Consider the following 21,083-nt stretch of genomic DNA (forward strand, 5'->3'; position numbering starts at 1 on the left):
GAGCATATGTCTCCCGTGCTGAAAGAATTTTAATAAAGGGGATCTTTAAAAAACAAAAGTTTCCTCCTCTCCATCCCAACACACAGCTACACAAATATCCATCTTTTTTTTTATGTTTACTTACTTTTTTTAATGAATAGGTTTTGGCCTACTTCCCATTTATTTCCTGAATGATGTCAGTACCCGCAATGCCTCATGGGATATGTAATGTGCATATTCCAGGAGGCACAGGTAGCAATACAGGAATTCCACTTACTACAGGGGGAGGTTTTAGGCCTAGCAGCATGTCATTGGGAGACAGCACCTGAACCCCCAAAGAGCCAAAAAGTCCCCCGATGACGACACAGGAGAACATGGTGGCGCAGGACCCCAGCAGGGGCTGCAGAGGAGAGGATCTCAGCAGGGCAACAAGTACCACACATAGGGTGACCACATTTCCATACTGCCATTCAGGGACCCCCTCCCAAATATGATTTTTGATACCTTTTACGCAATTTTTTTGGGGTGGGGGAGGGTTTCACATCTTCAGATCCAAAGGGGTTCACACTCGGACCTGTACCCCATCACTTTATTTTGGGGGGGTGGAGAGGGTGGTTGTCACATCCCCCAAAAGTGAAGGACTACAAGTCCCAGCATGAACCCCTGGTATCTAAGGATGTGACCCCATAGATTTCACGGGTTCATGCTGGGACCTGTAGTCCTTCACTTTAGGGGAGGGGTCACATGCCCCAAAATTTAAGGACTACAAGTCCCAGCATGAACCCCTGAGATTTAAGGGTGTGACTCCACAGATTTCACGGGTTCATGCTATGACCTGTAGTTCCTAACTAGTTGGGGCTGTGGGGGGGGGGTGTCATATCTTCAGCTCTGAGGGGTTTATGCTGGGACCTGTAGTCCTTCACTTTGGGGGGTTATATACCCCCAAAGTGAAGGACTGCAAGTTCCAGCATGAACCTCTGATATCTAAGGATGTGACCCCCCAAAATTGAAGGATGACAATTCCCAGCATGAACCCCTAAGATTTAAGGGTGTGACCCCCATAGATTTCACGGATACATGCTGGGACCATAGTTCTTCACTAGTTGGGGGGGGTATCACATCTTCAGCTCTGAGGGGGTTCATGCTGGGACCTGTAGTCCTTCACTTTTGGGGGGTTAACACACAGCGGGCGGCCCCTCAGCCTCATCTCCAGTGACAGCTCGGATCTCCACTGTATTCCGGGACACTATATTGTCCTGGAATGAAGGTGCCCGGGACCTGGGACAGACCTGCAAAATGTGGGACTGTCCCAGGCAATCCGGGACATGTGGTCACCCTAACCACACAGCATCGGGTAAACGGGAACCTAATGAAAAATTAATGGGGGGGGGGGGTTAAAGTTCCTCTTCAATAATAGGAAAAAAGAATCACTGAAGTATAAAATAAAAAGGGGGTAGCCAAAAAGGCAATCAAAACAATTCCACAACCATATTGGAAAAATCTCCAAATTTGGTCCAGACCTCTCGCAATATAGTTGCGATTTATTCAAACTGTACATGGCCATTCTTTTGCACATAGTAATTGGAAGTGGAACTGTGCTTTGGGGGGACATCACCTAAACAGGTGAGTCGGTCAGCTTGGATTTTTTTTTTTTTTTTGTAGAATAGGACTTGGCTGTGCAATCTGTAATAGTCAAATTTGGAAAAATAACACAGGGAAGTAAAAAGAAAAACTGGAAAAGTAAAAAAAGTTGTGTTGTAGGCAGACCACTTGCATATCGGGCCTATTCTGGCACTCCTCTCCTACATGTAAAAATATTTTTTTTTGCTAGAAAATTACTCAGAACCCCCAAACATTATATATGTTTTTTTTTTAGCAGAGACCCTAGTGAATAAAATTGCAGTAATTGCAAATTTTTATGTCACATGGTATTTGCACAGCAATTTTTGAACCACATTTTTGTTTTGAAAAAAACTTTCTATAAGACCCCACGTCTCTCCTCTAGCCTGAAAAGAGATAAAAAAAAAAGCGATTTCAGCCTTTCCAGCTGAACACATGGCAGTATTTACATCTGCTGGGCCAGACATGACGTGTCATACGTCACGCCTGGCCTCCGAAGGTCATAGAGACTGCCGGGGACCATCTGGCCTGCGGTATTCTCTATGGTAAACTTCCGGTGGATTCCTTTTGCAATCGCACGGGTGAGCCGGTAGAAGCACAAGAGGGTGACAGGAAGGGGGGGGGGGCATCCCCTCCCGCTGCCTGTAAAAACAATCAAGTGGCTGAACAGCCATTATTGTTCTTACAGTGCAGGGAATCGCTGGCAGAAAACAGATGTCTAAGTGATGCTTGTAGCTGCACCTATCATACAGATATCGCCACTCAAAGTCCAGAGTGTCATATGACGCCTTGGGCTGGAAGTGGTTAAACTTCCCACCTAAATTTAAATCAGGTACCTACAGGTTGCAGCATTTGTGTTTTTGGGTGCCCTGGTAGTCCAAAAATCATAGTGTGTAAATAATATTCAATGTATGTTATGTCAGCAATATGGAGTGTGATATGGGGGATGTTTCAGTGGCATATGTGTTTTTATAGTGAGCCACGGCAGTCGGCACTTTTTTTTTTTTTCAAGGAAATAAAAAGAAAGTTCTTACAACAGCAGGTTTCTCATTCAGGGGTTCTTCTTCAGCAAACACAACTAATGAAAAATACAGTGCCACTTGGCTCTAATGCCGCGTACACACGATCATTTTTTGGCTTGTAAAAAAAAAAGTTTTTCAGCTTGTAGAAAAAAAATAAAAAATTTCCAACTTCATCATTAAAACGATGTTGCCCACACACAATTGTTAAAAAAAATGCTCTAGCAAAGCGCAGTGACGTACAACACGTACGACGGCACTATAAAGTGGAAGTTCCATGTGGATGGCGCCACCCTTTGGGCTGCTTTAGCCGATTCCGTGTTAGTAAAAGAGGGTTTTTCACGTCATTTTAGCCCACACACGACCATTTTTTACAACCCGAAAAACGACATTGTCGTTAAAAAATGCAGCATGTTTGAAACATTTTTTTGTCGTTTTTCAGAACCTGAAAAATGATGTGAAGCCCACACACGATAATTTTAAATTAAATTTTTCAAGCATTAGGCTCAGCCTTGATTGCAGTACCTTAAGTGAGTGAGTGAGTGAGTGAGTGAGAGACTTGTAAAGCGCAACACATGCGAACTGAATCGCCTCTGGGCGCTGTATCCATTTCATGGGTAAGGAACCCCTTGACCTCAGAAGAGATGGGTTTCTCCTGAAGGCCAAGTGGTCTGACTCCAGTCGGATGGTGGTTGGTAGTGCATTCCACAGGCGAGGTCCCTGGACTGCAAATCTTCGATCTCCTTTGGACTTGTATCTGGCTTTGGGTATCTGGAGGAGGTTTTGATTGGTGGATCGCAGAATGCGATTGGGGTTATGGGCTTTTATTTTTTCGCATAGATATTGGGGGGCGTTGCCTTGAATACACTTATGTATTAGGCAGAGTGCCTTGAAAGTTATTCTGTCTTTTACTGGCAACCAATGAAGGGATCTCAGTGAAGGTGAGATTGATTCCCATGGTTTTTTTCCAGTCACTAGTCGAGCGGCCGTATTTTGAACGTATTTTGACCTTGATGCACAGGCCCACTCCTGGCCTCCAAATATGATTCTCCAGCCCCCTCTGGGTTTGCTCACTCTTGCTAGCCGCCTTGGCTTCCCCAGCCTCTCAGACCCTCTCTTGGTCTCCCAGGCCTCTCCTCAGAGATAATGTTGGCAATAGAGGCTGTAGGCATTGTGGAACTCTGTAAATAAATAAAAAAAGTATAAAGGCTGTAAAATGCAAATATACTTATTTTTTAATTAAACAAAATGAAAAGCTTAAAATTTAATTAAAAAATTATGTATGACTTTTGCATAAGTGGTTTGTATTGCCATTCAATTTTAGTTTGTAAACAGATAAAATGTTCTATAACTACCACGAGTGTGCGCACTTAGTATTCCCAACTGCACCGCTTTATAATTAGCCGATTAGCTCCCTAGAGGTATGCACAGTGTATTTGCAAGTATCATTGGCAATTGGCATTGTCATCAAAGTTTCATCTTTGGTGACAAACGTGCATACCCAAAGGGATACCAGGGGGTGCAGTGCAATCCTGTCACTCATTCTCAACATCTGCAGAACAAAAGCAGTTAAAGATCTGCAAAAAAAAAAAAAGACTAAATTCCATAAAATCCTATATTTTGATTTGTTTCTATTAAAATAGTTTCCACAACAGAGATTATTATTATTATACATGATTTATATAGCGACAACAGTTTACGCAGCGCTTTACAATGTAGAGGGGGGACAGCACAATTACAGTACAGTTCAATACAGAAGGTACAGGAGGGCCCGGCTCATAGAGATTACATTCTAAAGGGAGGGGGTGGTGGCAGGGGCGGACTGACCATTGGGGCACTTGGGCACTGCCCGGGGGGCCCCATCAGGGTTGCCAGGCTCAGTAAAACCAAGGACAGTATGTAAAAATCTGTGTTTTTTTTACATCTGTCCCTGATATGTCCGAAAACCGACATGCTTTTGATGTGAAAATCCAGATATTTTAGCTACCCCGCCTCTGCACTGCCTCCTAGCGTGGTGGCCATCTGTAAGCCCAGGGGCCCCATAATCTTCTATTGCCCGGGGCCCCATGAGTTGTCACTTGTCAGTCCACCCCTGGGTGGTGGTACAAAAAGGTAATAGCTGCAGAGAATGATTTGATGGGGGGTGGCAAAGGTTATGACAATAGTTATGAATCCTCCACTGTGTGAAATACATACAAAATAAGTAGTAAACGAAAAAAAAGATACAAAAGAGCTTCGCAGACATGATAAAATCCTATATTTTAATTTGTACACACAGAGTACACCAGAGGTTTGGTAAAGCATTTTCTCTAACAGATTGCATATATGTCCTTTACTTATTAGAACCTGCAACCTGGAGCGCACATTATCCAATATGTGGACAGAACTCCCAGTCACCTATTAATATCATAACATCCGAGACCATAAACTATTCTACTCTGGGCCCTCTACAAGTTGATGGTATATCAGGATCTTCCTTAGCTGTTCTCACTAATAACGGGCACACAGGTAAGTGTGTCATTTTAAGCTGCATTTCTTATGAAATATTTATTTAATCCATTATTTTTTTTCCAAAACTCCCATTATGTGATCATCAAAATCACTTTGATTGTCAATGATCCTCTGAAATTTTTATGACGATGTATTTTAGTACAGCCAAAGCTTGTTTGACTGTACATCCTCTGTGGATCGTTCTCCATAAGGTCGGGAGGCTTAGAGGTTGAGCCGGCCGCTCCCGCCCCTCCACAGCCCAGCGCTCCAGTGAGCTCGGGGAGGGGGGCGAAGAAGAAAGCCAGTGAATGACAGTCGCCAGCTCTCGGCTCAGGGAGTTTCAAGAACCGAGCGATCAGTGGAGTGTAATCGCTTCGGCTCATACTCAGAACTGGCGGGAGACAGATGCAGCATCTAACTGATGGGGTAGAGTGGTGGGGGGGGGGGGCTGCAACATAGTAGGACCTTGCAAAGGTGTGGGAGGAAGAGTTTGCAACATGAGTGGACCTTGGAAGAGTGGGGGGCTGCAACATACTTTAAGCGGACCTGGCCAGGTTGGGGAACTGCAACATAAGTGGACCTTGCAAGGATAGAGGCTACAACATAGGTGGGTCTTGCATATCGCTTCAGGAGCGCATACAATAAGGTGTGTGAGATTTTACCATTTCATGGAAGTTGTGGAGCACTTAAAAACCCAGACACAATGATAGATATTACCAGCTTTAAAGGACCCTCCAACAAAGGGAGCATAAAGTTCAGGTAGAGGTATAAGCAATCTTCAAGGAAACACATGCTATTTCCCAACACAGTCCCTACAGAGGTCGACTTCTAAAGTGTGAAAAATCCCTGCAGATGGATAAGTAGCATTACTACGTTACAGTTATTGCTGTACAATTACCCGCTTCACATATACCTTCTTCTAAGTACTGTATTTGAATCTACCTTACTTAATACCAATCTATTGCTTAGGATTACTTAGTGTATCTTCAGTTGCCTGCTGGGGAATATCTTAAAGGGACATACACTCTCAATACTGCTGAGCTATACTAGCCTCTCTTATGCAAATATTAATTGCTTACAGTATTCTAATATGCTACGTGCTTGACATACGTTGTTAAATGTATACGGGCTCACGCCCTAAGTTACTGAACATGTTCACTCTTATATTTTCATGCTAAGGGTTATAGGTATTTTATACCTGCTCCCTTAGTAGCCCAATGCATTCCTTTATGTTAAAGTGATATGATGTAGAGAACCCCCAAACTCCTGTTCTCTGATTGGAGTGACGCCTGGGGTCCCGTACTGATAATCACTTGCATAGAGAAGTGCATTGGTATCCTTAATGCAGTTGTGCTCGTTGATCTTTATTGTAAATTTTCTACGCTAACGGCTGGAGGCATGTTGTAATACCTCCACCCTTAGTAGCTCAACGCATTCCATTATGTGAGAGATGATGTAGTGATCCCCCAAACTCCTGTTCTCTGATTGGAGTGACGCCTGGGGCCCAGTACTGAAATCTCACATAACATAGGGCGGTGCATTGAATTCTTTCCTCAACCGCAGTTGTGGTTCACTCCCGTTCACCATAGTTTGTGACAAACCCACTATCTAGATGCCCACCTTCTTGGAACAAATGCTGACATATACAGATCCAGCCCATTGATCTCTGGATCTGCCCCAGATGTCAGTACACAACTGCCTACAGAGTCTAGTCTCGGGAGGGGCACTGCCAGAAAATAAGGTGTTGCTTACAGCACGTGCACATATGCGCTGCACAGTCAGGGCTTTGACGTAGCAATCCTAGGAGGCAGCGGGTCCAGCTTACTCTGAAAACTAGGAAGTGTTGTCTTGCAGCACAAAAATGAGCCAGGAGATAAACATAAAAATACATATTTTTACCATTTGTATAGGAGAGAGGGACAAAATAAGAAAATCAATATCCTGCATTATAATTAGATTAAGATTGAACATGATGACAATGGCAGTACTAAAAGGGCAGCTTATTTTTTTTGTTCTTCATAAATAATGGCATACCTGTATTCTGCGATTTTATACAATCATTATTTTTTGTACTCACTTAAATTCATATACTTTGGTGCTCTGGTGGGGGGAGGGGCTTCCAAGGAGCAATAGAGATGAGCAGGATCCGGGATTGCAGGCAGCAACACCATCACATGACACACAGCCACTGCTTCATGCTTTCATCCTGTCTTGGAGCCATACGGCGCTGAGTCAATCACGGTAAGCAATGTATTATATTAAATATTGAATACAAGACCTGCTCGGATTGGTAGAGGCTGCGACATCATCAGCCTGCGCTGCTCTGACTCACTGTAATGTAGCCTGCTTGGATTGGCAGAGGTTGCCTCCAATGCGAGCAGGCTCTGTGTTCATCACAGACTGGATCGCCCGCCGGGATTGGCTGAGCGGTGCAAACTGTATGCATACAGTATTCCCGAGCATCCCGGTGGCGCTAACATCCATCTGGCGGCTGCTTCACCCGGCGTATCAGACGACCCCCGGTTTTCGGATGTACGCCGGAAAATACAGTGATAGGGGATTTCCTCTTAACTTCTGTTTTGGCTATGGGACAGGAGGTCCCCAATGGAATACAAATGGCAAAAAAAAATAAAAAATTACAGGGGCTATATGCTGGGTGTTTGGTGTGCTCCTGTACCTTTAAGGAGGGGTGGCTCCCCTTCAGTCCACCTTCCCCCATCTATCCATTAGAATGCATGTGCCTCCACTATGGGGACGCTCATTGTTTAGTGTTAAGACCACAGATTACAGGGTGCCTTGGCGGGGCTCTGTGGCTCACGCATGCGCTTGCAAATGCTTGCGGACAAAACCCCTGTTTTTAACGCATACTGTTAGACAGGTTCATTTGGTTGTTCTGCAGGATGGTCGGTAAGGAGGCTTGGTTTTTCCCTGGGCATTCCCCAGGTTTTGTTGTTGTCTTAGTTATAACCCTCCCTTACCCTCTCCAAAATGACAATAAAAGTTTGCTTTTAGTTCTATTTTAAATGTTGGTTGGGTATTAGAGTTTATGGCTTGGGTAAATTAATAATTAGGGAGGTGCTTGTACACATATTCATTCTTTTTTGACCTAGATGTTGAAGACCAGTTGAATTATCAGAGTTGGGCTCCTGTCTTTAAAATCGAACCTTCTGAGATTTTACAACTGATCCTATCACTATTTACTCCAACAAAGCCTCAAATCGAAATCGTTAAGGGTACCTTTTGAGACCATTACCCAATACATCCAAAAATGGCTATACTGGACAACTATGCCTTGTCAGCGGACACTCGCCAAATGCAACATTAAGGCTCCATGCACACTAGGCTTAAAAAAAACATCTGCTGGGAATAAAAAATTATCATATAGAGCATTATTTGTACAAAGTCTACACAAGTTTATAAGGGTTATACGTTTTTTCTGCCAGTGAGCTCTAATCAGAAACACGAACCAGAAGGTTTTTTTTGTTCCTGCTTCAAAACTTTGAACTCAAAATATATGCCTGTAAACGTCCTAATGTGCAGGGACACATAGGATAACATTGAGCTGATTCTACAGGCAGAACTCAAAACTCCTGTAGAAGCAACGTGTGGATGGAGCCTCAGAGAGCGAAAAGGACTGCCCGCCAAAATGTAAGAGAATTGGAAATTGCTCACAGAAAAAGTGCTGTCATTTGAAGTACTGTATTTATCGGTGTATACCGCGCACTTTTTTGCCCTTAAAATCAGGGCAAAATCGTGGGTGCGCGATATACGACGATACTCGCTTCCCGAGCTGTGTTTGAACGCGGCCGCCGACATATACCGAGTGCAGTACACTCGGCCATGCTCGGCTCCCCTCGCGGTTATGCGAGAGAAGCCGAGCGTGCCCGAGTGTACTGCGCTCGGTATATGTCGGTGGCGTTCAAACACAGCGCGGGAAGCAAGGATCGGCTCAGAGACTGCGCGGGACAAGCGGGGGGGGACACCACGAAGGCCGCAGACGGACGCCAGACCGGACAAGACCGCCGATGGACGCCGGGCAAGACACCAATACTGTAAGTAATAAAAAAAAAATCAGGAATTTCACATCCAGATCAGGGGGCGCAATAGGCCGATAAATACGGTATATATACTTGTAACTTGATCAGTGCCTCAATGTTCTGTATCTCTGCAGTTGAAGCATCATTGAGTTCGGAGCATTATCTGTCGAGGGTAGGACTTGAAAACCCCTACAAACTTGCTACGTTTCACATTCACTTTGGAGATGAGAATTCTGCTAATCTAGGTTCAGAACATCTGATCAATGGCCAAGGTTTCCCATTGGAGGTAAGTGACTTTTTTGATCAATAATTATGTGGATTTTTTTAATATAGTGTCAAGTCCTGTTGAGTTAAAAGCAATTTTTTTTTAAATATTTTCTAAATTGGAATTAATAATTTTTCAATTTTAAATTATATGATATTCAATTTTTTGCATGCTCTGGTGTTAGAAAGGGTTTTTGGTTGATAGCCCTTAAAAGAGAAGTGCGGTTTTACAAAAAAATAAAATAAAAATGTTCTACTGGTAGAATGTTCTTTAACTTTTAATGGTTGAATGTTTTTAAGGCTTCTTTTTCTCTAAGATTAGAATATTAGGCCCCATTCACAATTTGCGATTTAGACTCAAAGGCAGAATCATGGGCAAATCTATGCCATGTCATCCTTTATGGAACCCCATTTTGCTACGATTGTTGCATAACTGAACGTGCAAGAATCGCACTTGGCTCAGGACCAAAATGTGGTCCCTGAGCTTCTTTCCCTTGACAAATGCACATAGGGCAGCCCATTAAAGTGAATAGGTGGAACACATGTGGAAACGCTTCTGAATAAAAAAAAAACAACAAGGGATTGTTATTTTCGCCCTGTGAAAGGCAACAAAAAGAACCCTAATGCCGCGTACACACGATTGGACATTTCGACAACAAAACCATGTTTTTTATTCCGACGGAATGTTGGCTCAAACTTGTCTTGCATACACACGGTCACACAAATGTTGTCGGAAAATTCCGATTGCCAAGAATGCGGTCATATACAACACTACGACAAGCCGAGAAAAATGAAGTTCAATGATTACGAGCATGCGTAGGATTTTTGTGCGTCAGAATTCCATACAGACGATAGGAATTTCCGACAAGAACTTTTGTTGTCGGAAAAATTGAGAACCAGCTCTCAAACATTTGTTGTCGGATATTCCAAAAAGCAAATGTCCGATGGAGCCTACACACGGTCGACAACAAGCTCACATCGAACATTTGTTGACGGAAATTCCGACCGTGTGTACGCGGCATAATAGTATAAGAATGGAAGAAAAAAAACACATATCCAATTCTACTGTTAACACATTGGTATGTATGTAGTCTAAGGGCCAGATTCTCAGAGACTTACGTTGGCGTATCAGTAGATACGCCGTCGTAAGTCCGAATCTGCGCCATCGTATATTTAAGCGTATTCTGGAAACCAGATACGCTTAAATTTGGCTAAGATACGAGCGGCGTAAGTCTCCTACGCCGTCGTATCTTAGGGTGCATATTTACGCTGGCCGCTAGGTGGCGCTTCCGTTGTTTTCCGCGTCAAATATGCAAATGAGCAAAATACGCCGATTCACGAAAGTACGTACGCCCGTCGCAATTAGTTACACCGTTTACGTAAGACATACGCCGGCGTAAAGATAAAGCTGGTCTCTAGGTGGCGTAGCCCATGAAAAGTATGGACGTCGGAACAAGCGTATCTTTTTACGTTGTTTGCATAAGTCGTACGCGAATAGGGCTGTGCGTAAGTTACGTTCACGTTGTAGGCAGTGTTCGACGTATCTTAGGCATTCTATCCGACGCATGCGCACTGGGATACGTCCACGGACAGCGAATGCGCCATACGTTCAAAACGTCATTTACGCGGGGTCATGCTGTATTTGCATAAAACATGCCCACCTCTTCACAATTTGAATTAGGCAGGGTTACGCCGGCACATTAACGCTATGCCGCCGTAACTTAGGACGCAAGTGCTTTGTGAATACAGCACTTGCCTCTCTAAGTTGCGGCGGCGTAGTGTAAATACAATACGCTACACCCACCCACACTTACGCCGGGGTACGTGAATCTAGGCCTAAATGTCTATTCTTGTTTGCTGTGATGTACCTTTAACTTTTTTTTATTTTATTTTAGATGCATTTCGTGTTTTATAATACAAAGTATGGAGATATGACAACAGCCAAAGAAAACCCAGATGGCCTGTCGGTAGTTAGTGTACTTTTTGAGGTAAGTTGCATTATCTCTAAAGCAGCATTTGTTAGGAAATGGTAGACAGTTTTGTATAAAGATTGCAATGAATATACAGTGGATATAAAAAGTCTACACACCCCTGTTAAAATGTCAGATTTGTGTGATGTAAAAAAATGAGATAAATCATTTCAGAACTTTTTCCATTTTTGATGTGACCTATAAACTGTACAACTCTGTTGAACAACAAAATTAATTTTCTTTTAGGTGGAGGGAAGTGTAAATAAAAAACTAAAATAATATGGTTGCATAAGTGTGAAAACCCTTAAAGTGATTGTAAAGGATCGTTTTTTTTTTTTTAAATAACAAACATATTATACTTACCTCCACTGTGCAGCTCGTTTTGCACAGAGTGTCCCTCGGCGACTCTCGCGGCTCCTCCCTGCATCAGATAACCCCCTAGGAGAAGTGCTCTCTCAGGGGGGTTACCTTGCGGGCGCCCTCCTGAGTCATTCATTTGGCGTCCATAGCCGCCGAATGTATGACTTGGCACCGCCCCCGGCGCCAGCATCATTGGATTTTATTGACAGCAGTGGGAGCCAAAGGCTGTGCTGCTATCAATATATCCAATCAAGAGCCGGGACCCCGTGAAAAAACATGAGGGTTTACAACCCCTTTGAAATAATACTTTGTTGAAGCACATGCAAACTGAATCGCCTCTGGGCGCTCGTTTGTCCATTTCTCCTTTGAAACTCAAAAGAGATGGGTTTTGATCTTTCTCCTAAAGGCCAAGTGATTCTCCTCCAACCAAATGCTGGTTGGTAGAGCGTTCCATAGTCTGGGGCCTTGGACCGCAAATCTTCTTTCTCCTTTGGACTTGTATCTGGAGGAGATTTTGGTTGGTGGATCGCAGAACGCGATTGGGGTTTTAGGCTTTTAGTTTTTCGCATAGATATTGGGGGGCATTTCCTAGAATACACTTATGCGTCAGACAGAGTGCTTCAAAAGTGATTCTGTCTTTTACTGGCAACCAATGAAGGCTTCTCAGTGAAGGTGAGATTGATTCCCATGTTTTTTTCCCAGTCACAAGTCTAGCAGCCGTGTTTTGAACGACTTGCAGGCGAGTGATTTGGTACTTTGGGAGTCTGAGGTAAAGGGCATTTGCATAGTCAAGTCTGGAGTTAACAATTGTTCCCACCACGACTGCTGTCTTCTTTAGGAATAAATGGAATAAGTCTGCATAGTAGGCGCAGCAGGTGGTGCGATCCGCTGACTACTGACCCTATTTGTGCATCCATTGTCATGTAGGTGTCGAAGATGACTCCGAGACTTTTGACTTTGGTGCTAATGGTGATGATTTTGCCCAGAATGGGCGGAGGTGTCCAAGTTGTTGCAATTTGATTCTTTCGATTGGCGTGAAACAGAAGAAGTTCTGTTTTTGAACCGTTGAGTTTAAGATAACTCTTTGTCATCCAGTTTTCTATCAAAGAGAGAGATTTCTCTAGACCGGGTATGAGTCTAAAGCCCTGTACACATGACCGGGAATCCCGTCAGGAAAAAAAAACGTTGGTTTTCCTGATGGGATTCCTGGCAAGCATTTCTTGAAAAGCTGTGCATATAGACAGCCATTCAAAAGAACCGCCGTTCTTTTGACTACGATGAGCCGGCGCTCGTCACATTCGATGCCGGCCGTCTCCGCCATCTTGCTACACCCCACACTAACCTTGTATGCTACTGCGCATGCCTCAAAGTCTTATTGAGCATGCACGGTTTCGTTACAAGGCAGGTAAGCATACAGACAACCGGTTTTCTCGGCAGGAAACACTGTGCCGGGAATCCCGACGAGAAAGAGAGCAGGGTTCTCTATTTTCCCATCAGGATTCCTGGCTGTTTTCCTGACGGGAAAACTGCTAGGGAGCATACACACGGCCGTGATTCCTGGCCAAATGCTCTCCTGGCAGTTTTCCCTTCCCGGGAAAACCGGTCGTGTGTACGAGGCTTATCAGCATTGCACATCTTGACTTGCCAATATTTGTCCACTCTTCTTTGCAAAAAAAAATAAAATCTGTCAGATTATGAGGGCCTCTCCTGTGCACAGCCCTCTTCAGATCGCCCCTCAGGTTTTTAATTGGATTCAGGTCTGGGCTCTGGCTGGGCCATTCCAAAACTTTAACCTTCTTTGTTGATTTGGATGTATGCTTTGGGCCGTTACCTTGCTGAAAGATGAAGTTCCTCTTCATGTTCAACTTTCTAGCAGAAGCTAGAAGGTTTTGTCCCAATATTGACCGGTATTTGGAACTGTTGATAATTCCCTCTACCTTGACCAAGGCCCTTGTTTCAGCTGGAAAACGGCCCCAAAGCATGATACTGCCACCACCATGAACAGAAAGAGACATGGGTGGGACTCTGTTCAAAATATCGGGGATGGTAGCTGTCTGGCTTTACACACCTTACATCTCCCACAAAATCCCAAAATTCTCAGTCTTAGCACTGTATGTTCAATCACTGCCATCACCATGCTTCACTGTGGGTATGGTGTTCATTTGGTGATGTGCAGTGTTTTTTTTGTGCCAAACATATCTTTTGGAATTATGGCCAAAAAGTTCATAAGACCATAACACATTTTTCCATCTGTTTTTGGGAGACTTCAGATGGGTTTTTGCACAATTTAGCCAGGCTTGGATGTTTTTCTTGGTAAGAAAAGGCTTCCGTCTTGCCACTCTACCTCATAGCCCAGACATATGAAGAATATGGGAGATTGTTGCCACATGTTTAAAAAAACGAAATGGTAAGCACAGGTTGGGAAAAGGAGGAGGGTTGTATAGTAAATGTATGTTATTTTTTTTATCTGACCCTCACAACCCCCTGAAACCCATCTATGGACCACTTAGGGGTCCATGGATCCCAGGTTAAGAACCCCTACCTTCAAGTCCTTGAAAGAAATTTCAGGGCTTGAAGAACCCCTGCTACAACCAAATCATTGGGGGTCATTAGAAAAATGCGTCTAAAATTGGTGGTCTATGAAAAGAATGCCCCCCTATACAGTCGCGGTCAGAATGCCACCCTAACAGACGGCTAAAAAGATCAATGGTGTTATGCCTTTGAGTTTGCCAAGTGGCATTGGCCCTGTAAATATACAGGTACCCTCAGATGGAAGGTCAGTTAGCCACAGCTCAATAAACCACTAGCAACCTCTGGAGAAACCCTAGAGTACCGCAGAACCCTTCTTATGAATGGTTGTTCCACACCCTGCTCTTCCCTACATTGCCCACACCTTTTGATTCATTTTGAAAGCCAACATACTTCTGGTGTCTTGTATTCAGACCATCATAAAATATTTTTTTTAATTAAAGCTTGGATCAAAAAATGAAGCTCTCACCCCTTTAATTGATGCTCTCCCTGACGTGGCCTACAAAGGTAAGCTCCTCTTCCTTTAGAAACATATTGGTGCACCATAAAATGTATAACGTTATAAAATGTCTTTGTTTTATCTTTTCACTTAGATATGTATTTTTGATTGGATTTTTCAAAATAACTTTTTTTTTTTTTTTTTAGCAAAAGGTCCCCCTAAGTCCATACCAGACCCTTATCCAAAGACGCAGCCCAGCCAGTCAGGAAAAGGGGTGGGGACGAGCGAGCGCCCCCCTCTTGAACCATATTAGGCCGCATGCCCTCAACATGAGGGGGGTGGGTGCTTTGGGGCTGCCCCCTGCCCCAAAGCACCTCATCCCCATGTTGATGGGGACAAGGGCCTCTTCCTGACAACCCTGTGTGTTGGTTGTTTGGGTCTGCGGGGGGCAGGCTTAGCGCAATCTGGGAACCCCCTTTAATCCTTTAATCCATTAAATGGCATGGGGGCGAGGTCACCGGAGGCCTGCCCCTTCTGACATCACCACCCATCATGCCACATGCGGTGACGTCACACGGGGTGTGGCCTCCAGATGATGTCACACGGTGACCCTGCAGAAAGAAAAGAAAAGAGGGCGCACCGACCTTGTGCATTACCACTTAAAATTTAATTAAAAACAGAATAAAAAGCAATAGTCCTACTCACAAGGGAAATAGAGTAAGCGCTTTTCAGACAGCTGGACTGGACCTTGCGGCACCTGCCAGTAGAACCTCAGACATCTGGACGGCTGACGCGTTTCTGGGGCGTGCTCCCTTCTTCAAAGCCTAAATGGTCCGAGTGACCCTGCCCCATGCCAATATAAGTAGTGGCACACCAAAAACATTTATTGCAGTTTACCAATTCTTAGATGTGATGGCTGCATTTGTTTTATTTTTTAGTCTTTTTATTTTCACCTGGTGATCCAGCCAGTAAGTCTCTAGTTTTTCAAAAGAACAAGCTCTCTTTCAGATGTAGCAGTTACAGGGATGAGACAAACCATTTACCACTAACAAGGGTACTTACAATACTCCGCTTTTATTTATTCATGTAAAACTTTTATCCCAAAAAGGGAAAAACAAAAGGTTTACTGTAACTGCTTATAAAGTGTGAGCTGGAGTCCAGCTTCAATGTGTTAGTGTATCTAAAGCCTAGTACATATTATTAGAAAATTGGACGAAAATATCCGTATTAACAATCATTCAATTTTCTCTTCGTTAATATACTGCTTTCGAGAAAATAATGTGCAAGGGAATGGTGGATTTTTTTTTGTTAATCTGCTAGTACATCTAACACTCCCCCCCCCCCCCCCCCCCCAGATTTACAATGCTGCTGTCCAAAGGCGTTGCCTGTGCTCCTTCATCCAGAGTGTGGGCACTTTAATACAGGAGGTGTGTTACTGACAGTAGTGAAAACAGAGAGACAAAAACCTAAAAATAAAACAAATGCAGCCACCACATCTAATGATTGATAAGCTGCAATATATTATAGTTTTGGGTTAATACCATTCAACCACTTACTGTCCACATAACACCTTTTTATGGCGGCAAAGTGGCTTTGCTTTCCTGTGCTGGATCACATACCTCACCAGTGGCGGTGCGTCCATAAAGGGTGCAGGAGCGCCCCCCCCCCTCTCTTGTCACTGCTCTAATTACCATAGATAGATAGCATGGTCGTTGCCGACACCCCCTATTGAGGTGCCAGCCCCTTTTCAGGCGCCTGGATTACAGCGGTGGGGATGGATTTTGGAAGCACCTGATTAGAGCAATTGGCTCTAATAGGCATCCAAAAATGTGAATAGGGGGCGCAACGCTGTGCGTTCGCTATTCACTCAGCTGTGTGTTAGCAAAGCAAAGGGATGAAATTCCGCTTTGCTAACACTGACCCGCCTCTCAGCCAATCAGGTGCACCGGGTCTGTGTTACCTGTCTCCTGATTGGCTGAAAGGACAGACGCTGTGATTGGACGCCTATCAGGCATCCAATCATAGCAGAGGAGAGAGTTGGAGCAGGCGGGAGAAGAGTCCTCCTCATCGAAGAAGAAATGGAGAACAACGCTCGCCGCCTGCCACCGTCACCCGCTGCCCACCCGAGACAAGGTAAGGGCAGAAAGCGGGCGGGGGCACAGTGGTTGCATTTGATGAGCAAAGTGGCTGCGTTTGATGGGCACAGTGGCAACATTTGGAGCACAGTGGCAGCGTTTGATGGGCTCAGTGGCAACATTTGGAGCACAGTGGCAGCGTTTGATGGGCACAGTGGCAGCGTTTGATTTGGTACAGTGGCTGCGTTTGGTTTTTTTTTTTTCAAATTTTTCAGTTTGTTTGCACCCCCCCAAAAAATGTTGAGCACCAGCCGCCACTGTACCTCACTATGCACTGCATGTGGTTGTGGGGCGCTGGCACAGCAGTATGTTTTATGCTTTTGCAGTAAACTGGAGCAATGGGAAATATCCAATATCTAAACCAGGGGTGTCCAAACTTTTTTCAAAGAGGGCCAGATTTGATGGAGTGAACATGCGTAAGGGCCGACCATTTTGCTGACATTCTTTAAACCATTAAAAAAAGTGTGTTTGCCCGAGCACTAATACACTGCCCAACAAGAATTCTCTTGCCTTTGTGGCTGTGTGTGGTGAAGAGATGAGCTTGGGCGTGTTATTTAGGAGGGAAGTTTCAAGAAAAAAAATGTAAATAAAGGACTGTGAAGCAAAATGAGGGCCATAGCCCATCAATGCAGCCCAATCAGTGCCCATCTGTAGCCTCGCCATTGCCATGAATGCAGCCTCGCCATTGCCATGAATGCAGCCTCTCTATTCCCATGAATGCAGCCTGATCGATGCCCATCTGCAGCCTCGGAGGGGAGGGGGGGCGGGACGAGCGCCAACAGATTACATACAGCAGCCTCTTTAATACAATGTCCCGCCTCCTATGATAGACAGAGGAGTCATCCAATGGCAGCCCAGGAGACGAGACTTCATTTTGCAGATGCCGCCGGGTAAACAGGAGATTCTCCTGTATGTAATTTGACAGCACTCGTTCCTCGCCCCTCCCTGTCCCCTCCAAGACAGCACCGATAAATACAGTATATATCCAAATTACCAGGGGGGCCACATTAAACTGGAAAGGGGGCCGCAATTGGCCCCCGGGCCGGACTTTGGACATGCCTGATCTAAACAAATGTGGGGAAGACAAAAGAACAAAGTATAAAAGCAGCCCTGATCTGCATTATTTGTATTTACGGACCAGTTCACACCAGACGCAGTTCCGTTTAGTTTTGTATGCTTTTTTTCTGCACTAAAAATGCATGCACAGTGTTTTCCATGTATTCCAATGGCTCTAGTTCACACCATGCAGTTAGTTTCCGATCAGTTTCCGATCAGTTTCCAGTGCAGAAACTGACCGTAAACTGACTGCATGGTGTGAACTAGAGCCATTGGAATACATGGAATGCATGCATTTTTAGTGCAGAAAAAAAGCGCACGGAACTGCGTCTGGTGTGAACTGGCACTTAAAGAGAGGTCTGTGTAATACTGTTTATTTATCTAATGTTTTTATATTCATTTTCCAGGGCAGTCGACATCAATAGACTTTAACCTCCATAAAATTCTGCCTTACCAATCACATGGGTATTACACATACCAAGGATCTCTCACAACTCCACCTTGCTCTGAAATTGTGACTTGGCATATCATAGCACAAGTTCAACAGCTCAACTATGTACAGGTAACCTAACCAACAAAACCATGCGCTGCTCCATAGGATACACCCACATTTTGGATGCTGAGATAAAAAGGGGAATTGTAAAAGGCATACTTAAAGCGGAGTTCCGGCCACAATTTCACTTTTTAAATATAAATACCCCTGTAATACACAAGCTTAATGTATTCTAGTAAAGTTAGTCTGTAAACTAAGGTCCGTTTTGTTAGGTTGTTACAGCATTTAGACACTTTATAAAATAGAAATTGACTGGGACCATCTTAAGTGTGGGCATCATGAAGCCAGACTGTATGACTTCCTGGATGTCAGCCTTGCAAATATCGCACATGCTCAGTGCTGCACAAGCAGTGTCAGATCAGGTTTCAGCACCTGTGCTGTCCAAGTCACATGATTCTTTGAGACTGGGGAATGCACAGACTCCTGGAAAGTTACACCCACTACATTCCCAGGAGTCTGTGCGGTGCATTAAGCACCTAGGTGCAGGAAGTGGGAAGATTAACTATTCTGCCTAGCAACAACACTTTAAAGGCATCAAAAAAAAAAATTTTTTCGTAAAGGACTAATGACATTTTTTTAAAACTACTGATGTAATGTTATATTTATGGGTGGAACTCCACTTTAATGAGTGGTAAATCATCCATTGGCTAACATCCATTCCACATTTAGTTCATATCCATTTTCCCTAACATCTCATTTGTCATCTTATAACCACTTAAGCCCCGAAACTATTTTGTTGCTAAAGGACCAGGCCCCTTTTTGCGATTCGGCACTGCGTCGCTTTAACTGACAATTGCGCGTCATGCGACGTGACTCCCAAACAAAGTTGACGTCCTTTTTTCCCCCCACAAATAGAGCTTTATTTTGGTGGTATTTGATCACCTCTGCGGTTTAAATTTTTTGCGCTATAAACAAAAATAGAGCGACAATTTTGAAAAAAAATCTATATTTTTTACTTGTTGCTATAATAAATATCCCCAAAAAAATATATTAAAAACTTTTTTTTCCTCAGTTTAGGCCGATAAGCATTCTTCTACCTATTTTTGGTAAAACAAATCGCAATAAGCGTTTATTGATTGGTTTGAGCAAAAGTTATCGCCTCTACAAAATAGGGGATAGTTTTATGGCATTTTTATCATTTTTATTTGCTAGTAATGGTCGGCGATTAGCGATTTTTATCGTGACTGCGACATTATGGTGGACACATCGGACACTTCTGACACCATTTTGGGACAATTGTCATTTTTACAGCGAACAGTGCTATAAAAATGCACCGATTACGGTAAAAATGACAATGGCAGTGAAGGGGTTAACCTGTAGGGGGCACTGAACGGGGTTAAGTGTGACCTAAAGAGTGATTCTTACTGTTGGGGGGCGTGGATTGTCATGACACATCACTGATCGTTGTTCCATGTATTTAAAAATTCATACCTGGCACTTTATGCTTTATTCCCACAGTATGCCGCAATCACCAGTTCACTTTACTCTACTACGGTTGATGAAATACTAGCTGAGAAATTGGAGGACAACTTTAGACCAGTGCAGCCATATAATGGAAGAACTGTGTACAGATATTAGCGAGGAGCTGGACTGGATTCATGTACAAGAAGCTTTATTATTATGGATTCCTTTTTACATAAATAAATCTCACTTACTACATGAATAAGCTTTGATTTCTTTCTTTAGTGTGTTTCCACCATTAAATTGACCTCATCAGAACCTATTCACAACTAACCTTTTCTTAAATTACCCAATATATCAGCCAAATAGTTGCTTTTAGACCATCTGGCACTTACCCCATCAATGGCATTGCGGCATCGCTTCCCTCCAGGTGATGGGTGGTAGCTTCTCCTGTGTCCCCTCAAAGCGGCTCAGTGGCTCCTAGGCCAATAGGATCACTTCTCCCTTCGGCCAATCAGGAAACGGGTCTCAAGACCTGCTTCCTGATTGGCCGGGAGAAGAATCAGTGTGACAATAGTGAATATTTATTTGCTTTTGTCACACAACTGGATGGGCTCGGGTGCAGTGCTCTGTGCCCCGAGCCCACCCTTTTTTTTTTTAAGCCTATTAGAGCCTCAGGTTATAATTACGTTCTTAAAGAAAAAATACCTGGAAAGTGGAAATTAGACGCGCAACCATGTACCAGCAAACAAAAATGCATGTAAAAAGGTCCTCTTATCAACCGTGAAAAATTATCAACAGAAAACTAAAGCAGTGTCCATATCAAATCAGCTGCGGAAGCTTCACTGTAATCTTAATCCTTTGACAGATGAGATTCTTCATCAGAATATTTCCACAAAGCAGATATAAGAAAGGGCTGCTTACCAGATCCCTAGGATCCCTATTACAGAGATCAAATCGGCTCAACACAGATATCATCAGCTGGTCAGACCCTTCCCCCGATCCTCTCCTCCGCTGACAGTCTAGAGACGGCAAAAGATCTCCTACAGGTTCCTTATATGAGTGGGATCGTTCTCAGAGCATAGTGTGGAAACATATTATAAAAGGAGAAAAAAGTGCTTCATAGTGCAGTAGGTTACTTAAAAAAGTCCTTTAATTCCAATTGCTGGACACACTGACATCTCAAAACGTCAGCAGTAACAAAGTTTCAAAAAACGAAGCATAAAACAAA

The 21,083-nt window shown here is 43.8% G+C and overlaps 1 protein-coding gene across 3 annotated transcripts in view; it reads left to right on the forward strand.

Annotated features, from left to right (window-relative positions):
* LOC120913215 (carbonic anhydrase 12-like) overlaps positions 1 to 20,114 on the forward strand; it is a 46,616-nt gene extending 26,502 nt beyond the window's left edge. For all 3 annotated transcript variants that reach the window (XM_040323010.1, XM_040323011.1, XM_040323012.1), the window contains exons 4-9: positions 4,962 to 5,126; positions 9,280 to 9,431; positions 11,305 to 11,397; positions 14,712 to 14,775; positions 18,306 to 18,460; positions 19,910 to 20,114. In XM_040323010.1, the coding sequence (XP_040178944.1) occupies positions 4,962 to 5,126; positions 9,280 to 9,431; positions 11,305 to 11,397; positions 14,712 to 14,775; positions 18,306 to 18,460; positions 19,910 to 20,029 (749 nt within the window). In that variant the 3' untranslated portion in view covers positions 20,030 to 20,114. The remainder of the gene's footprint in view (positions 1 to 4,961; positions 5,127 to 9,279; positions 9,432 to 11,304; positions 11,398 to 14,711; positions 14,776 to 18,305; positions 18,461 to 19,909) is intronic.
* Positions 20,115 to 21,083: the final 969 nt, after the last annotated feature.

Source organism: Rana temporaria, chromosome 9, assembly GCF_905171775.1.
Source record: "Rana temporaria chromosome 9, aRanTem1.1, whole genome shotgun sequence".
NCBI lineage: Eukaryota > Metazoa > Chordata > Amphibia > Anura > Ranidae > Rana > Rana temporaria.